The sequence below is a fragment of the Oncorhynchus tshawytscha genome, linkage group LG04 (genome assembly GCF_018296145.1).
Source record: "Oncorhynchus tshawytscha isolate Ot180627B linkage group LG04, Otsh_v2.0, whole genome shotgun sequence".
Taxonomy (NCBI): Eukaryota; Metazoa; Chordata; class Actinopteri; order Salmoniformes; family Salmonidae; genus Oncorhynchus; species Oncorhynchus tshawytscha.
The window spans coordinates 20,028,004-20,055,441 of NC_056432.1; the positions used below are offsets into that span (position 1 = coordinate 20,028,004).

At 43.6% G+C, this 27,438-nt stretch overlaps 1 protein-coding gene across 1 annotated transcript in view; it reads left to right on the plus strand.

Moving 5' to 3' along the window:
* The window catches only part of LOC112248296 (GDNF family receptor alpha-2-like), a 62,010-nt gene that overhangs the window by 11,892 nt on the left and 22,680 nt on the right, over nucleotides 1-27,438 (plus strand). The window contains exons 3-4 of the mRNA XM_024417202.1: nucleotides 9,680-9,766; nucleotides 17,173-17,536. Coding sequence (XP_024272970.1) covers nucleotides 9,680-9,766; nucleotides 17,173-17,536 — 451 coding nt within the window. The remainder of the gene's footprint in view (nucleotides 1-9,679; nucleotides 9,767-17,172; nucleotides 17,537-27,438) is intronic.

Genomic DNA, 27,438 nt, shown 5'->3' on the forward strand with positions numbered 1-27,438 from the left:
CCACTGGGGTTAACCTTTACTACCCCAGACACTGGGGTTAACCTTCTCCTAGCCCAGCCACTGGGGTTAACCTTCTCCTAGCCCAGCCACTGGGGTTAACCTTCTCCTAGCCCAGCCACTGGGGTTAACCTTCTCCTAGCCCAGCCACTGGGGTTAACCTTCTCCTAGCCCAGCCACTAGCCTTTACTAGCCCAGCCACTGGGGTTAACCTTCACTAGCCCAGACACTGGGGTTAACCTTCTCCTAGCCCAGACACTGGGGTTAACCTTCTCCTAGCCCAGACACTGGGGTTAACCTTCTCCTAGCCAAGCCACTGGGGTTAACCTCCTACTAGCCCAGACACTGAGGTTAGCCTCCTACTAGCCCAGACACTGGGGTTAACCTCCTACTAGCCCAGACACTGGGGTTAACCTTCTCCTAGCCAAGCCACTGGGGTTAACCTCCTACTAGCCCAGACACTGAGGTTAGCCTCCTACTAGCCCAGACACTGGGGTTAACCTCCTACTAGCCCAGACACTGGGGATAGCCTCCTACTGGCCCAGACACCGGGGTTAACCTCCTACTAGCCCAGAAACTGGGGTTAGCCTCCTTCTGGCCCAGACACTGGGGTTAGCCTCCTACTAGCCCAGACACTGGGGTTAACCTCCTACTTGCCCAGACACTGGGGTTAGCCTCCTACTAGCCCAGACACTGGGGTTAGCCTCCTACTAGCCCAGACACTGGGGTTAACCTCCTACTAGCCCAGACACTGGGGTTAACCTCCTACTAGCCCAGACACTGAGGTTATCCTCCTACTGGCCCAGACACTGGGGTTAGCCTCCTACTAGCCCGACACTGGGGTTAACCTTTTACTAGCCAAGACACTGGGGTTAGCCTCTTACTGGCCCAGACACTGGGGTTAACCTTTTGCTAGCCAAGACACTGGGGTTAACTTTCTACTAGCCTAGACACTGGGGTTAATCTTTTACTAGCCCAGACACTGGGGTTAACCTCCTAATAGCTCAGACACTGGGGTTAACCTACTACTAGCCCAGACACTGGGCTTAACTTTTTACTAGCCCAGACACTGGGCTTAACCTCCTACTTTTGTGACAAATGCCATGGCTATTTTAATGATCACAGAGATTCAGGGCATCCCATTTAATGTCTCATCTGAAGGAGGGCAGCTTATGCTGTGTAGTTTCATCAAGAACTCCCTTTCCCAGAGGGACAAGTACCGTATTATGGCCCTCCAACACCACATTTAGCATATTCTATTCTTAGAAAGCATAGGAGTCTGTCTGCGCTCTTTAACGTCGTTTATACCAAATAGTGTCGTTCCAGGTACGCCAGTATCACAACTGACAATACTGGAAGAGATTGAGACCCGCACACTGGATCTCCGTCTCATCCAGCATATTCTAGTCTCCCATCCAAGTATTAACCAGGCTTAGTTTCAGGGAGAAGCAAGCAATGGGATGTAGGGTGGTATGACTGCTGGCACCCCTCTGCAACACCTTACAACAGGTTGACTACTTTCCCGTAGCAATGTACACTACATGACCAAAGGTATGTGGACACCTTCTCGTCGAACATCTCATTCCAAAATCATGGGTAATAATATGGAGTTGGACCCCCCTTTGCTGCTATAACAGCCTCAAATCTTCTGAGAAGGCTACCCATTAGATGTTGGAACATTGCTGTGGGGACTTGCTTCGATTCACCCACAAGAGCATTAGTGAGGTCGGGCACTGATGTTGGGCGATTAGGTCTGGCTCGCAGTCGGCTTTCCTATTCATCAAAAAGGTGTTCGATGGGGTTGAGGTCAGGGCTCTGTGCAAGTCAGTCAAGTTCACCGATCTCAACAGAACAATTCTGTATGGACCTCGCTTTGTGCACATGGGCATTGTCATGCTGAAACAGGTAAGGGCCTTCCCATACTGTTGCTACAAAGTTGGAAGAACATAATTGTCTAGAATGTCATTGTATGCTGTAGCGTTAAGATTTCCCTTCACTGGAACTAAGGGGCCTAGTCTGAACCATGAAAAACAGCCCCAGACCATTATTCCTCATCCACCAAACTTTACAGTTGGCACTATGCATTGGGGCAGGTAGCGTTCTCCTGGCATCCACCAAACCCAAATGTGTCTGTCGGCCTGCCTGATGGTGAAGCATGATTAATCCCTCCAGAGAATGCGTTTCCACTGCTCCAGAGTTCAACGGCGGCGAGCTTTACACCACTCCATGATTGGCATTATGCATGGTGATCTTAGGATTGTGTGCGGCTGCTCGGCCATGGAAACCCATTTCACGAAGGTCCTGATGAACAGTTATTGTGCTTACTTTGCTTCCAGAGGTAGTTTGGACCTCGGTAGTGAGTGTTGCAACCAAGGACAACATTTTTTACATGCTACACGCTTCAGCACTCGGCGGTCCCATTCTGTGAGATTGTCTGGCCTACCACTTTGCGGCTGAGTCGTTGCTGCTCCTAGACGTTTCCACTTCACAATAACAGCACTTACAGTTTACCGGGGTAGCTCTAGCAGGGCAGAAATTTGACGAACTGATTTGTTGGAAAGGTGGCATCCTACAGTATGACTGTGCCACGTTGAAAGTCACTGAGCTCTTCAAATCAAATCAAATTTTATTTGTCACATACACATGGTTAGCAGATGTTAATGCGAGTGTAGCGAAATACTTGTGCTTCAAGTTCCGACAATGCAGTAATAACCAACGAGTAATCTAACCTAACAATTTCACAACAACTACCTTAAACACAAGTGTAAAGGGATGAAGAATATGTACATAAGGATATATGAATGAGTGATGGTACAGAACGGCATAGGCAAGATGCAGTAGATGATATCGAGTACAGTATATACTGTACATATGAGATGAGTAATGTTGTCACGTCCTGACCTTAGTTCCTTTTTATTGTCTCTATTTTAGTTTGGTCAGGGTGTGAGTTGGGATGGGCATTCTATGTTTTGTGTTCTATGTTTTCTATTTCTATGTGTTTGGCCTGGTATGGTTCCCAATCAGAGGCAGCTGGCAAATGTTTTCTCTGATTGAGAACCATACTTAGGCAGCCTGTTTTTCCACTATGGGTGTGGGTAGTTATTTTCTGTTTAGTGTTTTTGTTGCACCTTGCAGAACTGTTTGTTGTTTTTGTTCCAATATTCATCTTTATTAAAATATCATTATGAATACGTACCACGCTGCTCTTTGGTCCTATTCTCCTTCTCCCGACAACAACCGTTACAAATGTAGGGTATGTAAACATTATATGAAGTAGCATAGTTTAAAGTGGCTAGTGATACATGTATTACATCAAGATGGCAAGATGCAGTAGATGGTATAGAGTACATTATCTACATATACATATGAGATGAGTAATGAAGGGTATGTAAACATTATATGAAGTGGCATTGTTAAAAGTGGCTAGTGATACATTTTTCATAAATGTTTACACTATTAAAGTGGCTGGAGTTGAGTCAGTATGTTGGCAGCAGCCACTCAATGTTAGTGGTGGCTGTTTAACAGTCTGATGGCCTTGAGATAGAAGCTGTTTTTCAGTCTCTCGGTCCCTGCTTTGATGCACCTGTACTGACCTCGCCTTCTGGATGATAGCGGGGTGAACAGGCTCGGGTGGTTGTTGTCCTTGATGATCTTTATGGCCTTCCTGTGACATCGTGTGTAGGTGTCCAGGATGCTCTCGATTGTGCATCTGTAAAGATTTGTGTGCTTTTGGTGACAAGCCGAATTTCTTCAGCCTCCTGAGGTTGAAGAGGTGCTGCTGCGCCTTCTGTGTGGGTGGACCAATTCAGTTGGTCCGTGATGTGTACGCCGAGGAACTTAACTTACTACCCTCTCCACTACTGTCCCGTCAATGTGGATAGGGGGGTAGGGGGGACCTATTGGTGCGGTAAGCAAATTGTAGTGGGTCTAGGGTGTCAGGTAGGGTGGAGGTAATATGGTCCTTGATTAGTCTCTCAAAGCACTTCATGATGACGGAAGTGAGTGCTACGGGGCGGTAGTCGTTTAGCTCAGTTACTTTAGCTTTCTTGGGAACAGGAACAATGGTGGCCCTCTTGAAGCATGTGGGAACAGCAGACTGGGATAAGGATTGATTGAATATGTCAATAAACACACCAGCCAGCTGGTCTGCGCATGCTCTGAGGACGCGGCTGGGGATGCCGTCTGGGCCTGCAGCCTTGGGAGGGTTAACACGTTTAAATGTTTTACTCACACCGGCTGCAGTGAAGGAGAGTCCGCCGGTTTTGGTAGCGGGCCGTGTCAGTGGCACTGTATTGTCCTCAAAGCGAGCAACGAAGTTGTTTAGTCTGTCTGGGAGCAAGACATCCTGGTCCGCGACGGGGCTGATTTTCTTTTTGTAATCCGTGATTGACTGTAGATCTGCCACGTACCTCGTGTCTGAGCCGTTGAATTGAGACTCTACTTTGTCTCTATACTGACGCTAAGCTTGTTTGATTGCCTTGCGGAGGGAATAGCTACACTGTTTGTATTCTGTCATGTTTCCGGTCACCTTGCCCTGATTAAAAGCAGTGGTTCGCGCTTTCATTTTTAACCAAATGCTGCCATCAATCCACGGTTTTTGGTTTGGGAATGTTTTAACAGTTGCTGTGTGTACGACATCGCCAATGCTCTTGCTAATAAACTCGCTCACCGAATCAGCGTATTCGTCTATGTTGTTTGACGCAATGCGGAACATATCCCAGTCCACGTGATCGAAGCAATCTTGAAGAGTGGAATCAGATTGGTCGGACAAGGTTTGAACAGACCTGAGCGCGTGAGCTTCCTTTTTTAGTTTCTGTCTATAGGCTGGGAGCAACAAAATGGAGTCGTGGTTTCTGTCGGCGCAATGCGTGAAGAAACCAGCTGGCTGTACCGACTGTACCGTGTCTCGAGTGAGCCATGTTTCCGTGAAGCAAAGAACGTTACAGTCTCTTATGTCTCTCTGGAATGCAACCCTTGCTCGGATTTCATCTACCTTGTTGTCAAGAGACTGGACATTGGCGAGTAGTATGCTCGGGAGCGGTGCGCGATGTGCCCGTCTACGGAGCCTGACCAGAAGACTTCTTTGTTTGCCCCTTTTACGTTGTTTTGTTTTGCCGGCTGGGATCCGATCCATTGTGGTGGGCAAAACAGAGGATCAGCTTCAGGTAAGTTGTATTCCTGGTCGTAATGATGGTGAGTTGACGTTGCTCTTATATCCAATAGTTCCTCCCGACTGTATGTAATGAAACCTAAGATTAACTGGGGTACCAAAGAAATAACACGTATAAAAACCAAATACTGCATAGTTTCCTAGGAACGCGAAGCGAGGCAGCCATCTCTGTCGGCGCCGGAAGTGAGGCCATTCTGCTGACAATGTTTGTTTTTGGAGATTGCATGGCGGAGTGCTCGATTTTTATACACCTATCAGCAACGGGTGTGGCTAAAATAGCCAAATCCAGTAATTTGAATGTCTGTCCACATACTTTTGTCTGATGTCCTGGTCAGGTTCCATGGTCAGGTCCAAACCCCTGTTGAGTGTGAGAAACCCAGCAGCATTGCAGTTCTTGACACACTGAAATTGGTGTACCTGACAACTACTACCATACCCCGTTCAAAGGCACTTAAAGCTTTTGTCTTGCCCATTCAACCTCTGAATGGCATACATACACAATCCATGTCTCAATTGTCTCAAGGCTTAAATCTTCTCCCCTTCATCAACACTGATTGAAATGGATTTAACAAGTGACATCAATAAGTGCTCACTGCTTTCACAAAGATTCACCTGGTCAGTCCATGTCATGGAAATAGCAGGTGTTTCAGCTAAGACCCAAGTGCAGACGGTGTAGAAGTAACAATGTTTATTGTAACAGGGGCAGGCAAACGATAGGTCAAGGCAGGCATGGGTCGGTAATCCAGAGTAGGGGCAAAGGTACCCTACGGCAGGCAGGCTCAGGGTCAGGCAGGATGGTCAGGCAGGCGGGATCAGAGTCAGGACAGGCAGAGCTCAAAACCAAGAGGGCAAGAAAAGAGAGACTGGAAAAAGCAGGAGCTGAGACACAAAACGCTGGTAGGCTTGAACAAACAAGACGAACTGGCACAGACAGAAAACAGGTATAAATACCCAGGGGATAAGTGGGGAAGATGGGCGACACCTGGAGGGGGGTGGAGAGAAGCACAATGACAGGTGAAACAGATCAGGGTGTGACGGTACCACTCCTCTAGGGACGTCACCTGGCATCCTACTTGGGCGCATACCTGGTTGAGCAGGGTGCCGGCGCTGGAACTCAGAGATGAGGCCTGGGTCCAGGATGTACCTAACAGAGATTCAGCACCTCTCCTCTCTCTGGGCCATAACCCTCCCAGTCAACCAGGTACTGGAATCCCCTGCCCCGAGGTCGAACCCTCAGGAGACATCTCACCATGTGCTCCGGTCGTCCGTCAATGAGATGGAGGAGAGGGGTGGGCCTGGAAACCGGAGACAAGGGGCATTCAGTCATGGGAATGGAGAAGGGTTGAGTGGGGATGCCCAGTTCGGATGCCAGGGTAAGGTCCATGAGACTCACTTTGGCCCCCAAGTCGATGAGTACCTGGAGAGACTTGGACTGGTCGCCCCACCGCAGTATGGCATGGAGAGGGGGGTGAGCAAGGGGAGATGAAAAATTATCTGTGATGCCCACCAGAGTACTCACTCCAACGAATGAGCTAGGTCTGTTGAAGGGACAGGCAGACACATAGTGACTGGCAGTACTGCAGTATAGACAACTCTGGGTCTCATGTCTGCGTACCCTTTTGGCTGGAGCCAGCCTAGCCCTGCTGAGCTGCATCGGCTCAGGAAGAGCTGAATCGGCAGTCTCCGGAGGCTCTTGGAGGGACTTCGGTAAGCTCGGATCCTCTCGGGGATGTAGACGCCGGGGACTTCCTTAGTTCAGATGCAAGGTGGGATCCTTGAGTGAGCGATCGGACCTCTTCTCCCTCCTACGTTCCCATAGCCAACCATCGATCTGGATGGTTAAAGTGATGAGTGAGTCGAGATCAGTTGGAAGTTCTCGGGCTGCCAGCTCATCCTTTACCTCCTCCGATAATCCATGCAGGAACGTGTTGAACAGCGCTTCCGGGTTCCAAGTACCATCCTCTGCTAGCGTGCGGAACTCCACCACATAGTCTGCCACACTGAGGGAGTCCTGCCAAAGCTGGAGTATCTTCCAGGCAGCCTCTCTCCCGGACACCGGAGCGTCAAACTTCTCACCTCCGCCACGAATATCTCCAAACTGAGGCAGATGGCAGATTGCTGCTCCCACACCACCATGGCCCAGGCGAGTGTCCTCCCGGACATCAGCGTGATAATGTACGCTATCTTCGAGCAGTCCGAGGGGAATGAAGAAGGCTGCAGCTCGAAAACGAGGGAGCACTAGGAGAGAAAGGCCAGGCAGGTTCTGGAATCACCATCGTAGCGCTCCGAGGGAGGTAAGCAGGGTTCCCGGAAAACCGGGGTGATGACGCTGCTCCCAGTTGGGTTACTGAGGGGCTGGGAGTTTTCAGTCGTGGTAGGCTGCACACAGAATTTCTCCCACAATGCGTCCAATGCTAGGTCGTGATGTTTGGCCACATCCTGGAACCCTTCTATCAGACCGCGAAGCAACTCCTCGTGTCTACTAACGATGGCTCCTTGGGAGGAGATGGCGTTGCGTGACTTCCACCCCTGTCTTTTAGACATTTGGCATTATTGTAAACCATCTTTAGTTTGACTTCTATAAAGTGGTGTATTTCCATAGCTGTTTTACTGTAGTTTCTCCCTTTGTTCTTTAGGATGCTAAGATAACGTATCGTAATACAATGCCTCGGTTTTGCTTTCAACAAACGTACTGTGAACCCACATAAGACTGTGTTATTAATTGGGGCGGCTTAGTGGTTAGAGTGTTTGACTAGTAACCGGAAGGTTGCAAATTCAAACCCCTGAGCTGACAAGGTACAAATCTGTCGTTCTGCCCCTGAACAGGCAGTTATCCCACTGTTCCTAGTCCGTCATTAAAAATAAGAATTTGTTCTTAACTGACTTGCCTAAATAAAGGTAAAATAAAAATTTAAGTGAAATTTTCAAGGCTATGTTTTTTATTCCGCCTGATCCGCAGCCTGATAATGAAATATGCACCGTAGTGTACAACATGATCAACATATTATACATTTACATTAGTCATTTTGCAGACACTCTTATCCAGAGCAACTTACAGTAGTGCATGCATACATAAGTGATGCACACACTACCTTCCATTGAAGTAGCATCAGCACGGAGCGGTGTGATAAACAAAATGGTGATATCTATTGATTGGAGGGTTATCCACTGAGCTTCACATCTCCCCACAGATTTTGGATTTTCTCATTTGCTGCGGTGGGCTCCCTGTCTGTCCCACAACAGCCTTGCTGTGTTTCTGTTAAGATCAAAATGCAAAAGCTATTACACACTGGAGGGTTTGTCTGAATCACACCGAATGGCTGTGAATTTTAAACGCAGTATTAGGGGCTTCTGAGAGAGAGTCACAGGGGAGTAGTGCAGTCAGTTGAGTGCTAATTTGACATTTTTTACAAACATAGCCCTGGCAGTTCAGCGTTGGAGGCTGCCTGACCCAAACCACAGAACACCATGGCCAAATGTTCTTTCCAAAAGGAAATTATCTGACCGTGGTGAACGATCTGCTTTGCATATCACAAAATTAGCCAACTGTTCACACTATTGAAATCTTCAGGGTGTAAAATGTGTTATTGGTCAGACAGACCAATTAAGAGCCAAAAACTCAAGTTGACAACATCTGTAGAATTCAACCTTCACTGGTTTCTGTTATTAACATTTTAGGTACACTATACAGTAGATAATTGCTCATTGCTATAGCACAAAAAAACTGGTATTATCCTGTGCAATGATTCTAAAACCATGACTCCTTGCCTTAGAAACATGTGAAGGTCAACAACTTTTTATATATTTTGAGATCATACTGTGTCTGCATGTGTGTATTCGACCTCATGGCTTGGTTTTTGCTCTGACATGCACTGTCAACTTGGGGACCTTATATAGACAGGTGTCCAAATCATGTCCAATCAATTACATTTACCCCAGGTGGACTCCAATCAAGTTGTAGAAACATCTCAAGGAGGGTCAATAGAAACAGGATGCACCTGAGCTCAATTTTGAGTCTCATACCAAAGGGTCTGAATACTTATTTAAATTAGGTTTATCTGTTTTTTATCTTTAATAAATTTGCAAACATTTCTAAAAATCTTTTTTTGCTTCATCGTTAGGGGGTATTGTGTGTAGATTGAGGATTTTTTTCTTACATTTTAGAATAAGGCTGTAACGTAACAAAATGTAGAAAAGTGAAGGGGTCTCAATACTTTCCGAATGCACTCCGTTCATCTTTCCCTGATCCTGACTAGTCTCCCAGTCCCTGCCGCTGAAAAACATCCCCACAGCATGATGCTGCCACCACCATGCTTCACCGTAGGGATGGTATAAGCCAGGTCATGAGCAGTGGCTGGCTTCCTCTCTTATTTCTCCTTTTTTCATTTCTTATTTTTATTAGTTATAATATTTTATATTGAATACTCCACTGTTGGATAGGGCTTGCAAGTTAAGCAGTTCACTGTAGTTATGCATGTGACAAATTAAACTTGAACTTGACTGTTTTCCCAGGTCGAGAGTTTTATGAAACATCCCCTTATGAACCTGTGATGCCTGTTCGCCACCCTGATGCATTCCGTCTCGCTTCCATTATCTCAGGTAAGAGCGACCATTTTATGTAAAACTAAATGACTATGCCATATGAAAAGACTATAAAAATACAATGACATGTAATAAGTATAATTACAACACTTAGAAAAATACAATGACATGTAATAAGTATAATTACAACACTAATACTCTTAAAGATACAAGATAGAACAGGAAGGATTTCTTATTTCATGAAGAAGAAAAAATTGCTCATGGCTGAGGGAAGCGGTTTGCCCGTTTCTCTCCAATGAGGTAATTTATGGATAATATTTTTTGTCCATTTGGGCGACTCCTTTTGGCTCAACAGCCCCAAAGCCAAAAGTTCCATTCAGCCTCTTTAAGGCTTTTATTAAGTAAATATTATGGATTCCTCTTTATATTCCTTGGTTCTCCAAGGGGGGGTCTTGCTTACATAAACCCATGTATTTGCCTCCATATTCCCATCTATAGATTTTCCTTTCAGTTTGATTTCCTATTTGGTTTACTAATTACAAAGCAATTATTCAGCATGGGAACTATTGCTCACATTTAATTAACTGGTTGTTACTGAGAGGGCATTACTAATCAATGCAGATCTTATTATAAGACATAGCAACAAAAAAAAGAAGGTTAGATTGGAGGATCGCAGGGCCATTGCCACAGCTATAGGAGATATAGGCTATAGTCACTTGAAAATCCAATCATTTTCTTTCATCCAGTTCCTACAGAAATTGCCGGAGGATGATCCAGCCTCATTTGCCAAAAGCAGTATACAGCAGAGATGCCACATTTGCTTTTCCTGGCCGATGCCTCATGCTTTGTTTCATATCTTGGAGGTACAAGAAAGACATGCTTTTTGCATAATCCCTTTAGCTTGAAGTCAGCAAATGACATGGTTGTTTGAAAATATACTGGTTTGATATATCAAAAAAGGAGAGCACCAGACAAAATATAAATTGGAAGTTGCCTTGAATACCTTGGCGTTTTAGATTGTTAAGAAGGCCATCTGCTTTTCTTTACTCTATAGTACTAAAATTGTTGGAGCTAAGGTAGCTTACGTCTTGGTTATTTTTCAGCTCATTTGAAACATGTTAAAATGTGTCTGAGACATCAATATGTCCATTTTTGTTAAAAATGTTTCCTACACTCTTTCAAAGGTGAAAAATCTGATTTGCTCTCCTAAATCCATTTAGCCTCTAGCCCTAGGTTACTTATCATTTATCATTTCAGAGGACATAATCATTGATTGTGGTAGTGGGAAAAGCCCACAGGCAAACATATAAGTAATTACACAGTTGTTCTCTGAAATACTTTTCCCTTTGATTTCAACTGCACAAAAGTGTGCTTAATCACTTATAAAACGGTAAACTGAACCGAAGCTCAGGGAATGTGATATCTTGCTGTGTTGATGAGGATTGTGAAAAACACTCTCCAGGAGGAAGGTTAGAAAATTGAAAAATAATCTCTACAACTTCAAGAGTTTATAGTGAGAGAGATAAGGGGGGAAAACATTGATGAGAAAAAAAAACACTCCACTGTATCTCCAAATGAACCCAGGGCAAAGCAACAAAGCAACTGACGGAGAGGAGAATGCCAGTCTGCTTTACCAAGTCAACTCTCACAAGTCCACCATTTTCTTACTCCAAGTTGTACAAGAACACAGTCTTACTCTTGGGCATTGTGATGGATATTGGATAGCACTCGTATCATTTTTCCACCTCAACCGGTTGGCCCCTAATCAAAGCCCAGGTGAAAATGATTGTCATATTACGAAATATCCCATAGCATACAAGTATATAATTGACTGTAATTTCTATTTTATTTTACACAAATTACTCTGTCCTTGTGACCCAATTTTGAGTTAATTCACTTATTATCTATGCAGATTCCAGGATTTTTTTTAAAAGCAGCCCACACCGGCCCTCCAGAAGTTGAGTTTGACTCCCCTTAGTTAGACCTTCTTACTCGGCCTAATAATCCTCTCACCTCTCTGTTCCACATGCCCATCAACTAATTCAATTCAGAAACCTATTTCTACAGCTGGGGAAAAAGGATCAGCATTCAGCCCAATGCTAGACCTCCTCACCTTACCCTCATAACAATGACTGTTTCATTGTCAAAGACAATGTTGCCCTGATGTGTGGTAGAGTACTGTCGTTGTTCAGCTGCTGTACTATGTGTAGTTATAATCCGTTTACATTTACAATTAGCTCACAGTTGCCTCTTTGTTTTCTCCATGGACACTTAATGAGTGTTGGGAGTCTAAGGGTAACATATTAGTTGTTTGTGCAGTCAGCTTTATTCTAAGAAGGTGGTATTAAATAGAATACTGAATAATCCTCCAAACATGGGCCTGGCAACCCTCATTAGTCGGTTTTGTTGGTACAATTAGACATTCTACACTAATGTTTGGGGAATACGTGAATCGACTCACTTGCATATTTCTGCTGCAATGATATTTGTCTCAGGTTTGATATGAATGATTGTCAAATTTGGAAAACATTTCTGAACTGATAAAGCAACCATTATCTTCTTAGTGCACATAATACATCTTATAAAACAGCTTTCCTACTGATACCATAGCAGATCCCAAACATGGGCAGTCAAGCTTTCTGTAGGCAAATGTAGTAGCGTGTAGTCAAGGCATTCCCTGGCCACTGGAAACCTTGCTGTGACACAAGCCTGAGCTAAAAAACTGATGAATCCTTTGACATGGAAATGCTTGACATGCTCCCAGGGGTATGGACTAAAGACTTTCTAGCAAGCCCCTGCACACTCACCAAGGGCTATATTAAATCCAAACTTTGGCACCCATCCTAATTACAGTGAGCATACCTGAAGCCAAGAGCCCCACTCTAACCTGTACTGAACTCCTGCTCCCCGGAGTCCAGGATGATATATGAAATGCAGGTTTCAAATAATGGAGAGAGAGAGCAATTACTGTGGAAGGAAGATCCCTTACTCTGGAAAATGTGTAAATCCAGATCCCTTGACTGGGCTGTACTTACTGCACTGTGCTTTTCAGGAGATGGCCATCACATAGTTTTAATTTATGAGCAATGTGGACGAACGCCCTATTATAACCCTGTTTATAGCCCAGTCAAAGAGCGGGGATATCATAAAAGAAATTCAGTGTATTTTTTGTGCGTGCCAAAAACCAATTAAAGTCACACATGTTGCTACATAGCGTGCACTGCATGATAAACATGCCTTTGACTTGCATGCAAAGATGCCTCAACAGAGCCACATTGTAACAGTCATCACCAACAAAGGTTTATTTCAATGCAGCAACATGCAGATAAACAGTTGTTGTCCCACAGTGAACATCTTCGATGAACTGGAATAATGAGGACACAGCCCTCTATTTCCAGGATGACTTAATACAGCAGAAGGCTCTGGGTATTGTGATGGTGAGGCCATTCCAAGAGGTTTCCCAAGACTGGCTGTATCTGCTGTGTGCAGCAATGGGACTACACCGAAAGAGATATCAGAATTGTGTGTTCATTAGAGCTCGTGTGAAGGGCTGATCGTGATGATGATTGGCCGGGTTAATTGAAAACACTTGAGCAGGTATACGTAAGTGGTGGTCCAATCATTTGGCAGGAGACGGCACATTGTTCCCTTTGTCAGTGATGACCTGCTGTGATCAACAAGCCTTCCATTTTTGCAAGTTGCCCATCACCCTTCTTGCATTACTGAAAGGTGTATAGGCAAAACCTTTCATAATGCACTAGAAATGTTTTATTTTTCTGTAACAATATATCTTCCATCCAGCTACTCTCTCTGATTATATGTAGAGGGCCTTTGTGTCAGGATATCTCTCTGCTTTGAGTACCCAATTCAATCTCTTCTCCCCAATCAGAAAAAGTAAAACCTCACTGCTTGGTCAGATAAATAAATAAATATTTGTGCCTCTTCCTTCTCTTATTTAGTTTTTATCCTGGAACCCCTGTGCCCCACATTACAGGCTGCAGATGGCCAGAGGAGATTTAGGTGCTGCAATCCATCACTGTTATGTGTAGCGCCTTTGGACAGCACCCCCAAACCACCCCTCCAGCTGGACTGGCCTGGTTCTGGACCGCTTTGGCCAGGTTTGGCCCAGTTTGGCCTCATTCCCTGCTGCTAATATCAGCATTTCTTTGGAGTCCAATTTAGTATTAGTATTTTATTAGGATCCCTATTAGCTGTTGCCAAGGTAGCAGCTACTCTTCCTGGGGTCCAAACAGAGATAAAACATTATACAAAACATTGTGCATTATACAAATGTACATTGCTCCATTCTTACATTTCAATACTACATTACATTACTAAGAATAATGTGTGGGTGTGTGTAGAGTGGGTGTTTTAGAGTGTGTGTGTTAGTGTGTGTCTCTCACAGTCCGCATTGTGCTGTGAGGTGTTGTTTTATCTGTTTTTTTTAATTCCGATTTTACTGCTAGCTTGAATTACCTGAGGTGGAAGACAGTTACATATAGTCATGGCTCTATATTACGGTGTGCTTCCTAGCCTCTGTTCTGGACTTGGGGACTGTGAAGAGACCTCTGGTGGCAAGTCTTGTGGGTTATGTATGTGTGTCTGAGCTGCGATTGAACAGACAGTTCGGTACGTCAATACCTCTTACAAAGACCTGCAGTGATGCAGTCAATCTCTACTCTAGTTTGAGCCAGAAGAAATTGATATGCATGTTGTTGATATTAGCCCCCCGTGCTCTGTTCTGGGCCAACTGTAATTTGCATATGTCCTGTGTTGCAGCACTTGACCATATAAGTGTGCAGTAGTCCAGCCTATGGGACTTGTTTGGTTGATTGTGAGGTCAAGAAAGCAGAGCAGCACATTATCTTGGACAGATCTCTCCATATTTTAGCAACTGTTGAATCAATATCTTTTTGACAATGTCAGCTTACAATTGAGAGTTACACACCAAGCAGTTTATTCTCCTCAACTTGCTCAATCGGAACATTATACTTTACTAGATTTAGATGAGGTTTAGGGTTTAACTAATGATTTGTCCCAAATACAATGCTTTTAGTTTTTTATTTATCACTTATTACTAATAACCCATTCTAAAACTGACAGTAGCTCTTTGTTAAGTGTTGCAGTGATTTCACTTGCTGTGGTAGCTGATGTGTATGATGTTGATTCATGGGCGTACATAAAGATCATCACAGATCATCCCACAGCCCTTGACCTAGCATGTTCTCCTCCTGGGGGCAGCCTTGGTGAATGAGGGATAAAGACAAAGCTAACAAAGCAAAAATGTTTTCCAATCTTTACTGAATGGAATCCACCTTTTCATTTTCCCCCTATCGACAGGAAGTTGCATCTATGTGTCCATGTGGTTGAAAAAGAGATCATTTGCTTTTTTGGGGTTCTGTTGTTGCTCTTTTGACTGTAACACCTGTTCCACTAGTGTATACACCCTATACACATCGAGAGCATCCTGACTGGTTGCATCACTGCCTGGTATGGCAACTGCTCGACCTCCGACTGCAAGTCACTACAGAGGGTAGTGCGAATGGCCCAGTACATCACCGGGACCAAGCTTCCTGCCATCCAGGACCTCTATACCAGGCGGTGTCAGAGAAAGGCTCTAAAAATTGTCAAAGACTCCAGCCACCCAAGTCATAGACTGTTCTCTCTAGTACCACACGGCAAGCGGTACCAGAGCGCCAAGTCTAGGTCCAAGAGGCTTCGAAACAGCTTCTACCGCCAAGCCATAAGACTGCTGAAAATCTAGTCAAATGGCTACCCTGACTATTTGTAGTGAACCCCCCCCCCCCCACTCACCCCTGTTGCCATCTATGCATAGTCACTTTAATAACTCTACCTACATGTACATACTACTTCCAATAACCGGTGCCCCCTTCACATTGACTCTGTATCGGTACCCCCATGTATATAGTCTCATATTGTTATTTCACTGCTGCTCTTTAATTGTTTCTTTTATCTCTTATTCTTATCTGTATTTTTTTGAAACTGCATTGTTGGATAGGGGCTCGTAAGTAAGCATTTCACTGTAAGGTCTACTACACCTGTTGTATTCTGCAAATGTGACTAATACAATTTGATTTGATGTTATATGTTATATGTTATACTAATGAAATTGTGTTTCCATAGCTAGGGGTGACAACAACCTCTGTATAATCAAAATGGTTGCTTTGTGATAAGGTGTTAAAGTTAGCCATTGTTATGTAAATGCAGGCTGGAATGTACCAGTGGCCTGGCGTTGGCCCCAGGTGAGAGCAGGTCCAGTGAGACACGGGTGCCAGCCTGCTTAGATGGAAACAGAAAAACCTGAGCCTTTTGGGTAAAACATGTGGTTTATCCTGGACAGAAATGCTCCGTGTTTGTGTGATGTCCATTCTGTGTATGGCATTTCTAGGATTGATCATCTGTGATTCACCACTTACAGACAGTACAGCTGCTCATGCAGTCCATCGGAAAGGTTTTTCCTCATTGCTGCGTGATAGACACAGAGTGAGATTGGTTCTGTTGAATAAGAGATGAATCTCCCTGGATGTCACCAAGCCAGCGCACCCTCTGAAATACCATCATCTACAGGAAGAGGGAGGTTATGTTCTCTGATACAGTCTAAGTACAAGGGAAGCGGAATGTGAGTGAGTGTGATACTCTTTTATTAGTGATATCTCAAAAGCAGATGGGCATGTACCACCACCACCAGTCCAAACTGCTCTCAGACTATGCACATTTATTGACTTCTGTTTTCTACAATATCTAGATGACATGGTGTGATCACAGTAAGTAAAGTAAATGGTTCATCTGCCACTTAAACTGTCCAATAGGCCACAATACTGCAGCACAGTGAGCCTTTCCCATGTCCTTGAGCTCCTGTGTTTAATATTCCATACTCACAAACCAATTACACATGTCAATAAGCAACAAGACATCTAATTCACATGTTGTAAACAGTATCAAGGTCTGTGTCATGGTGTTTAGTTACAGTGGTACATCATGTTCTTTCTTAGTGGTGGGAAGAATCCAGGGAGACATGAAGCAATCACATGAGCAGAATCAACTTTATTCATTCACATTTCACTCAAGGCCTCTCCAAATCAATTATTCAGTAAGAATGGATATAGGCGAGCTATCCAAGTCTCAGATGGCTTGGCGTTGGCCTGGAAAAAATATATGATATTGAATAACCCCTAGCATAGGGAGAGCACTAAGACCATCATCATAAAGCCCACTTTCAGCACTCACAAACTTGACAACATAAATGGTAATAAGTAGTTGGAGCACATCAATGGAACACACACAATAACTTGTGTTATGTGTTATCATGATGGTGTCAAATAATTTTGTCACGAGCCAGTTAACAAATGCTATAGGTCAGACCCATAATAACAACACAGCTTTGCAATAGATAGTTAAGTGCATATTATTTTTCCAATGCTCCCCTTCCCCCTTCTCTGCAGGGATGCACACTGTCACCCCTAAAGCCAACACCTGCTCTGACCCCAGCAAGACTTGTAACCCGTGCCTGGACGCAGCGAAGGCCTGCAACCTCAACAACACCTGTAAGAAACAGCGCTCCACCTACATTGCCACTTGCAGCAAAGGGGAACCGTGTAACCGTAAGCGCTGCCACAAAGCCCTGAGGCAGTTCCTGGACCGTGTGCCCACCGACTACAGCCACCAGCTGCTCTTCTGCCCCTGCCAGGACCTGGGCTGTGCTGAACGGAGGAGGCAGACCATTGTGCCCTTCTGCTCCTTCGAGGACAAAGTCAAACCCTACTGCCTGGAGCTAAGGAAGAACTGCCGCCAAGACCCCCTCTGCAGGTAAGAGTTTTATGAGTGGGGATTTGTCTGTGTGTGTGTCCATACTTCCATATAAAAAAAGTATTGACTCAGAGGGTTGAATACTGTTGTAATCAAAATATATTAGTGTTTTATTTTTCAAATATATATATTTTTTACAAACATTCAAATTTTTCTTCCACTTTGACATTACAGAGTATTTTGTGTAGATCGTTGACAAAAAAATGACAATTAAATACATTTTATTCCCACCTTGTAACAAAACAAAACAACACAAAAAAAGTCAAGGGGTGTAAATACTTTCTGAAGGCACTGTATCTTAACGTGTAACATCAACAAATTTTAACATACTGGCACAACTTTGTTGTCCATAAAAACTGAAAGGTTTATTTTTGTTCTTTAATTGCCAATCGTCCAGACACGACATGACACACAAGGCTGAAAGAAGTATAGGAGCAGCCGAAGAGCAGCGCCTCTGGAGCAGGTTAGGGGTTAAGTGACTTGTTCAAGGGTGCAGCCGTCAGCCTAGCTTTTTGAACGGGCAACCCTCTGGTTACTGGCCTGCCCCACAACAGTATAAACTAGCAGCGCACATGCCCCACCCACCGGAGGATCTGTCTTTTTCATCTATTTAATGTGTTTGAGGGGTGCAGCATCCACTTATCAAAAAATATGTTTTCATTGTCACACACCAAATAGGTGCATGGAAATGTGTTGGAAGTCATAGTAATACAGCACCCCTGAAGCAAATTAGGGTTAAGTGCGTTCCTCACTGGCACATTGTCAGGTTTTTCAATATGTCGATTCAGGTATTTGAACTAGTAACCTTTTGTTTGACAAGCCCAACGCTCTAACCACTAGGCTATCTGCTGCCCTACATGCATATGTTCGTACGTGCCTCAGTGAGCGAGCTATTGGCCAAATGCAGGTATTGCTGAAATGAATTATCATACTCTTATATACCCTTATATATGGTAAATAGGAAAAGAAGATCAGATAAAGAATGTTGAACTGCAATCTCCTCCTGTGACATCCTAAAGTTTAGATTTCAGTGTTCAGCATCGCCTCAAGTTGATGTTGAGACTGGTGTTTTGTGGGTACTATTTAATGAAGCTGCCAGTTGAGGACTTGTGAGGCATCTGTTTCTAAAACTAGACACTCTAATGTACTTGTCCTCTTGCTCAGTTATGCACCGGGGCCTCCCACTCCTCTTTCTATTCTGGTTAGAGCCAGTTTGCGCTGTTCTGTGAAGGGTGTAGTACACAGCGGTGTACGAGATCTTCAGTTTCTTGGCGATTTCTCGCATGGAATAGCCTTCATTTCTGAGAGCAGGAATAGGCTGACGATTTTCAGAAGAAAGGTCTTTGTTTCTGGACATTTTGAGCCTGTAATCGAACCTACAAATGCTGATGCTCCAGATACTCAACTAGTCTAAAGAAGGACATTTTTATTGCATCTTAGATATGCTGCAAGGAGGCATGAGGACTGCAGATGTGGCCAGGGCAATAAATTGCAATGTCTGTACGTGAGATGCCTAAGACAGCGCTACAGGGAGACAGGACGGAAACCTGATCATCCTCACAGTGGCAGACCACGTGTAACAACACCTGTACAGGATCGGCACATCCGAACATCACACCTGCGGGACAGGTACAGGATGGCAACAACAACTGCCTGAGTTACACCAGGAAGACACAATCCCTCCATCAGTGCTCAGACTGTCCGCAATAGGCAGAGAGAGGCTGGATTGAGGGCTTGTAGGCCTGTTGTAAGGCAGGTCTTCACCAGACATCACCGGCAACAATGTCATCTATGGGCACAAACCCACCGTCGCTGGACCAGACAGGACTGGCAAAAAGTGCTCTTCACTGACGAGTCGCGGTTTTCTCTCACCAGGGGTGATGGTCAGATTCGCGTTTATCGCCGAAGGAATGAGCGTTACACCAAGGCCTGTACTTTGGAGCGGGATCGATTTGGAGGTGGAGGGCCCGTCATGGTCTGGGACGGTGTGTCACAGCATCATCGGACTGGGCTTGTTGTCATTGCAGGCTATCTCAATGCTGTGTGTTACAGGGAAAACATCCTCCTCCCTCATGTTGTACCCTTCCTGCAGGCTCATCCTGACATGACCCTTGACAGAACTTGACAGAGCTCCTCTCCCCTCCAACTCTTCCCGGGGTCCTTAGTGTACAAGAGAAAGTAGTGCACTATGGTTTTTCTTTTCCCAAATTATGTTCTCAGTTTTATTTTTCTTGGTTTGAAGTTTGTACAATTGTTCATAGAGAAACAACAAAATTGGATGTTCTGAGTCCATGTCAATGATTAAATCACATCAGAATACCTTATTTGGGGGGGTCTGGAAGAAAACAAACACATTTATTTTTGTTCGACATGGGTCCCATTATGCCAGGCGAAAACCAAAAACTGTATTCCACAATAATACCTCATACCAACAGTCAAGCATTGTGGTGTGATGGGTTGGGGCTGCTTTGCTGCCTCAGGACCTGGACGACTTGCCTTAATAGAAGGAATCATGAATTCTGCTCTGTATCAGAGAATTTTACAGGAGAATGTCAGGCCATCTGTCTGTGAGCTGAAGCTGGGTCATGCAGCAAGACAATGATCCAAAACACACAATCAAATCTACATGAAAATGGCAAAAAATTAACTAATTTTAAGTTTTGGAAGTCAAGACCTAATCCCAAATGAGATGTTGTGGCAGGACTTGCAACGAGCAGTTCATGCTTGAAAATCCACACCTTTTGCTGAGTTACAGCTGTTCTGCATGGAAGAGTCGGCCAAAATTCCTCCCCAGCGACATGAGACACTGATCAACAACTACAGGAAGTGTTTGGTTTGAGTCATTGCAGCCAAATGTGGCAATTGCTTTTTCACACAGGGACATTGGGTGTTGTATAATTTTGTTAATGAAATAAATATGTAATTGTGTTATTTTTTCACTCAGGTACCCATTATCTAATATTAGGTTTTAGTTGAAAATCGGAAGATCTGAACATTCAGTATAAAAAATATGCAAAAGTAGAGAACATTAGAAAGGGGGCAAATACCTTTTCACAGCACTTAACTCATGAAACCACACAATCCTTGACCATATACAGTACCAGTCAAAAGTTTGGACACACAAAGTATTTGAGATTCTTCAAAGAAGCCACCCTTTGCCTTGATGACAGCTTTGCACACTCTTGGCATTCTTTCAACCACTTTCATGAGGTAGTCACCTGGAATGCATTTCAATTAACAGGTATGCCTTGATATAAGTTAAATAGTGGAATTTCTTTGAGCCAATGAATTGTGTTGTGACAGGGTAGTGGTGGTATACAGAAGATAGCCCTATTTGGTAAAAGACCAAGTCCAAATTATGGCAAAAACAGCTCAAATAAGCAAAGAGAAATAACAGCCCATCATTACTTTAAGACATGAAGGTCAGTCAATCCAGAAAATGTCAAGAACTTTAAGTGTCTTCAAGTGCTGGAGGAAACGGGTACAAAAGTATCTATATCCACAGTAAAACGAGTCCTATATCGACATATTCTGAAAGGCCACTCAGCAAGGAAGATGTCACAAATTTGTGGGCAGAACTGAAAATTTGTGTGCAAGCAAGGAGGCCAGCTCTGTCAGGAGGAATGGGACAAAATCCAACCAACTTATTGTGGGAAGCTTGTGGAAGTGTCAAACGTTCCGGGTAGCCAAGTTAACAGTTTAAAGGCAATGCTACCAAATGCTAATTGAGTGTATGTAAACTTCTGACCCACTGGGAATGTGATGAAAGAAATAAAAGCCGAAATAAATCAATCTCTCTACTATTATTTTGACATTTCACATTCATAAAATAAAGTGGTGATCCTAACTGAACTAAGATGGGGAATTTTTACTAGGATTAAATGTCAGGAATAGTTTAAAACTGAGTTTAAATGTACACTGCTCAAAAAAATAAAGGGAACACTTAAACAACACAATGTAACTCCAAGTCAATCACACTTCTGTGAAATCAAACTGTCCACTTAGGAAGCAACACTGATTGACAATACATTTCACATGCTGTTGTACAAATGGAATAAACAACAGGTGGAAATTATAGGCATTTAGCAAGACACCCCCAATAACGGAGTGGTTCTGCAGGTGGTGACTACAGACCACTTCTCAGTTCCTATGCTTCCTGGCTGATGTTTTGGTCACTTTTGAATGCTGGCGGTGCTTTCACTCTAGTGGTAGCATGAGCCGGAGTCTACAACCCACACAAGTGGCTCAGGTAGTGCAGCTCATCCAGGAAGGCACATCGATGCGAGCTGTGGCAAGAAGGTTTGCTGTGTCTGTCAGCGTAGTGTCCAGAGCATGGAGGCGCTACCAGGAGACAGGCCAGTACATCAGGAGACGTGGAGGAGGCCGTAGGAGGGCAACAACCCAGCAGCAGGACCGCTACCTCCGCCTTTGTGCAAGGAGGAGCAGGAGGAGCACTGCCAGAGCCCTGCAAAATTAGCTCCAGCAGGCCACAAATGTGCATGTGTTAGAAACAGACTCCATGAGGAGTGGTATGAGGGCCCGACGTCCACAGGTGGGGGTTGTGCTTACAGCCCAACACCGTGCAGGACGTTTGGCATTTGCCAGAGAACACCAAGATCGGCAAATTCGCCACTGGCGCCCTGTGCTCTTCACAGATGAAAGCCGATTCACACTGAGCACATGTGACAGACGTGACAGTCTGGAGACGCCGTGGAGAACGTTCTGCTGCCTGCAACATCCTCCAGCATGACCGGTTTGGCGGTGGGTCAGTCATGGTGTGGGGTGGCATGTCTTTGGGGGGCCGCACAGCCCTCCATGTGCTCGCCAGAGGTAGCCTGCCTGCCATTAGGTACCGAGATGAGATCCTCAGACCCCTTGTGAGACCATATGCTGGTGCGGTTGGCCCTGGGTTCCTCCTAATGCAAGACAATGCTAGACCTCATGTGGCTGGAGTGTGTCAGCAGTTCCTACAAGAGGAAGGCATTGATGCTAGGGACTGGCCCGCCCGTTCCCCAGACCTGAATCCAATTGAGCACATCTTGGACATCATGTCTCGCTCCATCCACCAAAGCCACGTTGCACCACAGACTGTCCAGGAGTTGCCGGATGCTTTAGTCCAGGTCTGGGAGGAGATCCCTCAGGAGACCATCCGCCACCTCATCAGGAGCTTGCCCAGGCGTTTTAGGGAGGTCATACAGGCATGTGGAGGCCACACACACACTACTGAGCCTCATTTTGACTTGTTTTAAGGACATTACATCAAAGTTGGATCAGCCTGTAGTGTGGTTTTCCACTTTAATTTTGAGTGTGACCCCAAGTTCCCTACCTTCCCCTTTTCCACTTGCCTCCTCAATTTTTGTGGTAGTGCTGCAATCAGTTGGTTGTCAAGTTGGATTGAGCAGATATTCCCATATATTTTCAATAACTGCATATGTGACACAACTCCTCCTCCTTCTATTCATAATATCATTAACAAATATAAAACCATTTTTAAACACTTTTTCCATAAAGAATGTTTTTGTATTAATCAGTATATTTGAGTTTAACCGTAACATTAATTGTAATATTTGTTCTATCTTTTCTGGAGGATTAAACTGAAATTGTAACCAGCTTGTTTGGCTTGTTTAAGAAAGGGCGAACATTTAAACAACATTTCATTTTCAATTAGTCGGAAATGACAAGTTGTAATTTGTATGAAGGCAAAAATGCCATTTTTGAACAAAGTATGAGCCTTTCTTAATAATCTACCGGAGAATGGTTTTGGGTATAACTTATGTATGAGGGAAGATTTTAGTGAGAGGTTTAAAGCTTTAATATTTAATCGTTTTAGCCCCCCAAACTCATATTCATTATATAAAAAGGCACATTTAATTTTGTCTGGCTTTACATTCCAAATAAAATGAAAAATGTTTTGCTAATATGATTTTTTTTAAAGAGTAATCTGGAGTAGGCAGTGCCAGTAGTAAGTAAGTAAACTGTGAACAGACCAAAGAGTTAATTAATCAATGTGATTTTTCCATAAATAGACATGTTTGCAGAACCTCTCCATGGTTGCAGAATATGATCTATTTTTGCCAACTTTCTATTGAAATTAATTGTGGTATGTTAGTTTATATTTTTTGAGATGTGAATACCAAGTATGTCTACTTCACCATCCGCCCATTTTCTTGGTAAACTACAAGGTAATGTAAACACAATTTTTTTAACAGTACAATATGTAATATGGTACACTTGTCGTAATTAGGCTAGAAAAGTGATCAAGATCCAGATTGCGGATCCCTACACAAAAACTAGAGTCATCGGCATACATTGACACTTTTGTTGTTGTTTTTACCAATTTTTCTCCCCAATTTCGTGGTAACCAATTGTTTTAGTAGCTACTATCTTGTCTCATCGCTACAACTCCCGTACGGGCTCAGGAGAGATGAAGGTTGAAAGTCATGTGTCCTCCAATACACAACCCAACCAAGCCGCACTGCTTCTTAACACAGTGCGCATCCAACCCGGAAGCCAGCCGCACCAATGTGTCGGAGGAAACACCGTGCAGCCTTGGTTAGCGTTTTTATCCCCAGGATTTCTAACCCCTTAATGTTCTTGTTGGATGTAATTTTAATAGTTAGCATGTCAGTGGCCATAATAAATAGATATGCAGACAACGTATAGCCTTGTTTTACTCCTCTTAAAAGCTCAATACTTTCTGAGAAGTAACCATTGTTTACTATTTTACATCTGGGGTTGCTGTACATTACTTTAACCCATTGTATAAGAGATTCACCTAAATTAAAGTAATACAGGCATTTATATATAAATTCCAGTTGTACTTTATCAAACGCCTTTTCTAAATTTGCTATGAAGTCCAGATCTAGTATCTTCGGTGTTTCATAATGTTCAATTGTTTCAATTAATTGTCGTATATTATCTCCAATATATTGTCCATGTGAAAAACCTGTCTGATCAGGATGAATAACATCTGGTAAAAACCTTTTTTCATTCTATGTGATATGAATTTTGCCGGTATTTTCGCATCAAAACATTGAAGTGTTAGAGGCCTCCAGTTTTTTAAATGGACTGGATATTTATGCTTACCGCCTGAGTCCTGTTTTAGTAGTAATGAAATCACACCTTCTTGTTGAGTACCTGAAAGTCTAGAATATTTGTGTTAGATTCATAGTTTGGCATGCTGTTTAACTCTTTAGGGTTAGTTCGCATGATGCCTCTGTGTTTAGCTCAAGTTTACTGTTTCAAACTATTCCTGCAGTGTCCAATTTTGAAATGTCACTTTACATTCATTCTACTTGAATAGAGGTTCCTGGCCTCCCAGGCTCAGTCGTAATAGAAAAAAACTCCCAATCCCTTTTCTTACAGTAAATCCATGCAGTGTGTTATTAGTGTGTGGAAGGTCCATCGTCTATCCTCCGATTTATGATTGTCTTCATAATTGCTTTTCGTCAGCTTTGTGTAATCTATGGTCAGGTGAAGTTGCTCTGGGTGACCTTTTCACCCCCCATGTGTCTGCTGTGCACTTCCTTATTGTGACGCGTATGAAATAGTCTGTTAGAGGTTATTACCTTCCCCTGTTGTACGCCCTATGGAGGTCAATAGTGCAATGTGTGGAAATAAGATAGGAGTGGGTCAGTGTGACCATAATAAGATACTGGACAAGGGTGCAATGCCCCTACTAAGAAAAATATGTCTGATATGCAAGAGCATGACACTAAGATGCTCATTCAATTAGTCAGTCTTACTGAATATTCCCATTGTTTATTTCAACCTTGTGTCCATAAAAATTGGACACAGTAAGGCATTCTGGTAGTGGCAGATCTGTCACCTCTATCTCTACCCACCTACCCATCTGTACTATGCCTGTGTTTTGATCCATCTAATTTGCACATTACCTGTTTGTGCTCGGTTTAGGATCTTAGACTAAAATTTTTCAAATCAGCTTTGATATCTGCTGACAATATTGGCTTCAGACTGCTGAAGGTACAAGGACCAAGGACAGGGATTGTTGCTGTTATTTTATCGTGTGACTTCCTGATGTTGTGAGATTCTCTCTGGTGTTTACAGAATACTGGAGCTGTGAGATCAGGGCCAGTTTAGATAAAACATTGGGGAAGTAAATGGCTGCAGTATTGCCTTTAACATTGATGATGATTATGAGTGTATGATGCATGGAACGTTATGGTATAAACATATGAATGTGTGTATTATTATTTTAAATGTATGCACTTCTGTCCTTTGAGATGTTATTGTTTATTAATGTTCTGTATTATGTCATGTTTTATGTAGACCCCAGGAAGAGTAGCTGCTGCTTTAGCAGTAGCTAATGGGGTTCATAATAAAATAGTACTAATAAATTAAATAAAGAAAATAGTAGCTAATAAAATAGTATCTAATGGGGTTCCTAATAAAAATAGATAATATGCATTAATCTGCAAGTAAAGACAGTTGTAAAGCAGCCCTGCCTTCGCACTCGTCCTAGCCTCTTTACATCATTGAACATCTCAGGCTCTCTTCACTGTGAACAAGAACTAGGTATTGGCTGTTTCCTGCCTCCCCATACCAAGGATGGGTGGATACAGGATGGAAGAAGTGTATCATTGAACTACAGGCTTCCAAGAGTGCTGCCTGATTCCAAACAGGCCGATACATGAGCAGCCCCATTTCATCTGAAAGTTGACGGGTGGGGATAGAGAATCAATCCTGCTGTAGCTACGGCAGGAGAGGCCAGTGGTTTGGCCACAGTGGTATAGATCTCCAGCCATGTCTTCAGAGGCTAATCTGGAGGCGAAAGAAATGCACACATGTGTAGGTGAGTGCTGGCTAGAGGAGTAGAACACTTTTTATTTTTTTTATTTTTTATTTCACCTTTATTTAACCAGGTAGGCTAGTTGAGAACAAGTTCTCATTTGCAACTGCGACCTGGCCAAGATAAAGCATAGCAGTGTGAACAGACAACACAGAGTTACACATGGAGTAAACAATTAACAAGTCAATAACACAGTAGAAAAAAGGGGAGTCTATATACATTGTGTGCAAAAGGCATGAGGAGGTAGGCGAATAATTACAATTTTGCAGATTAACACTGGAGTGATAAATTATCAGATGGTCATGTACAGGTAGAGATATTGGTGTGCAAAAGAGGAGAAAAGTAAATAAATAAAAACAGTATGGGGATGAGGTAGGTAAAAATGGGTGGGCTATTTACCGATAGACTATGTACAGCTGCAGCGATCGGTTAGCTGCTCAGATAGCAAAAAAAAAAAAGGAGAGCCACACTCTAGGAGCTCAGATGCAATAATTGTCTAACCTGTCTTCAGAGGCCAACAGACATCCAGTACCAGCATAGTCGGATCTTTGGGGGAGCTACGTAGAGCTGAAGAGCTTTGTACAAGAACTAGGCATTGACTGTTTCCTGCTCTCACACCTGGCTTTAGTTCCGTTGAGGATGTTTTTTCATCAGTCTGCACAAACAGAGCATTCCTCCTGTGTTGCCTCGGCCTTGCTGATGGATACAGTGTTTACTCTGCCGTGTCTGCTGAGTGACGATAGTTATATTTGGATGTGCGCTGTGTACACTAGGTCCAGAACAGTAGGCCCTGCAGAACTCAGTGAGTCTTGTATGTACACTATTGATTGGCCGAACAATCAATGCAACACGTCTATATTTGATTTATTTCCTCTGTTCCTCTTGCTTTACTGTGTGCTCTTTGATTGAGTTATTTGGCCAATAGGTTTCAAAGCAGGGAGCTGAGAGATTATCGATCACTGAACAGTTAGCCTGACCCAGATACTGTACATCTCGGGACTTTGCTTACAATACATCAGGCCCCCACCCCACCTCAACATCCAACTGAAAAGGCCAGCTCTGCTTTATAGGACAACAGAGGTTTCCACTGAGG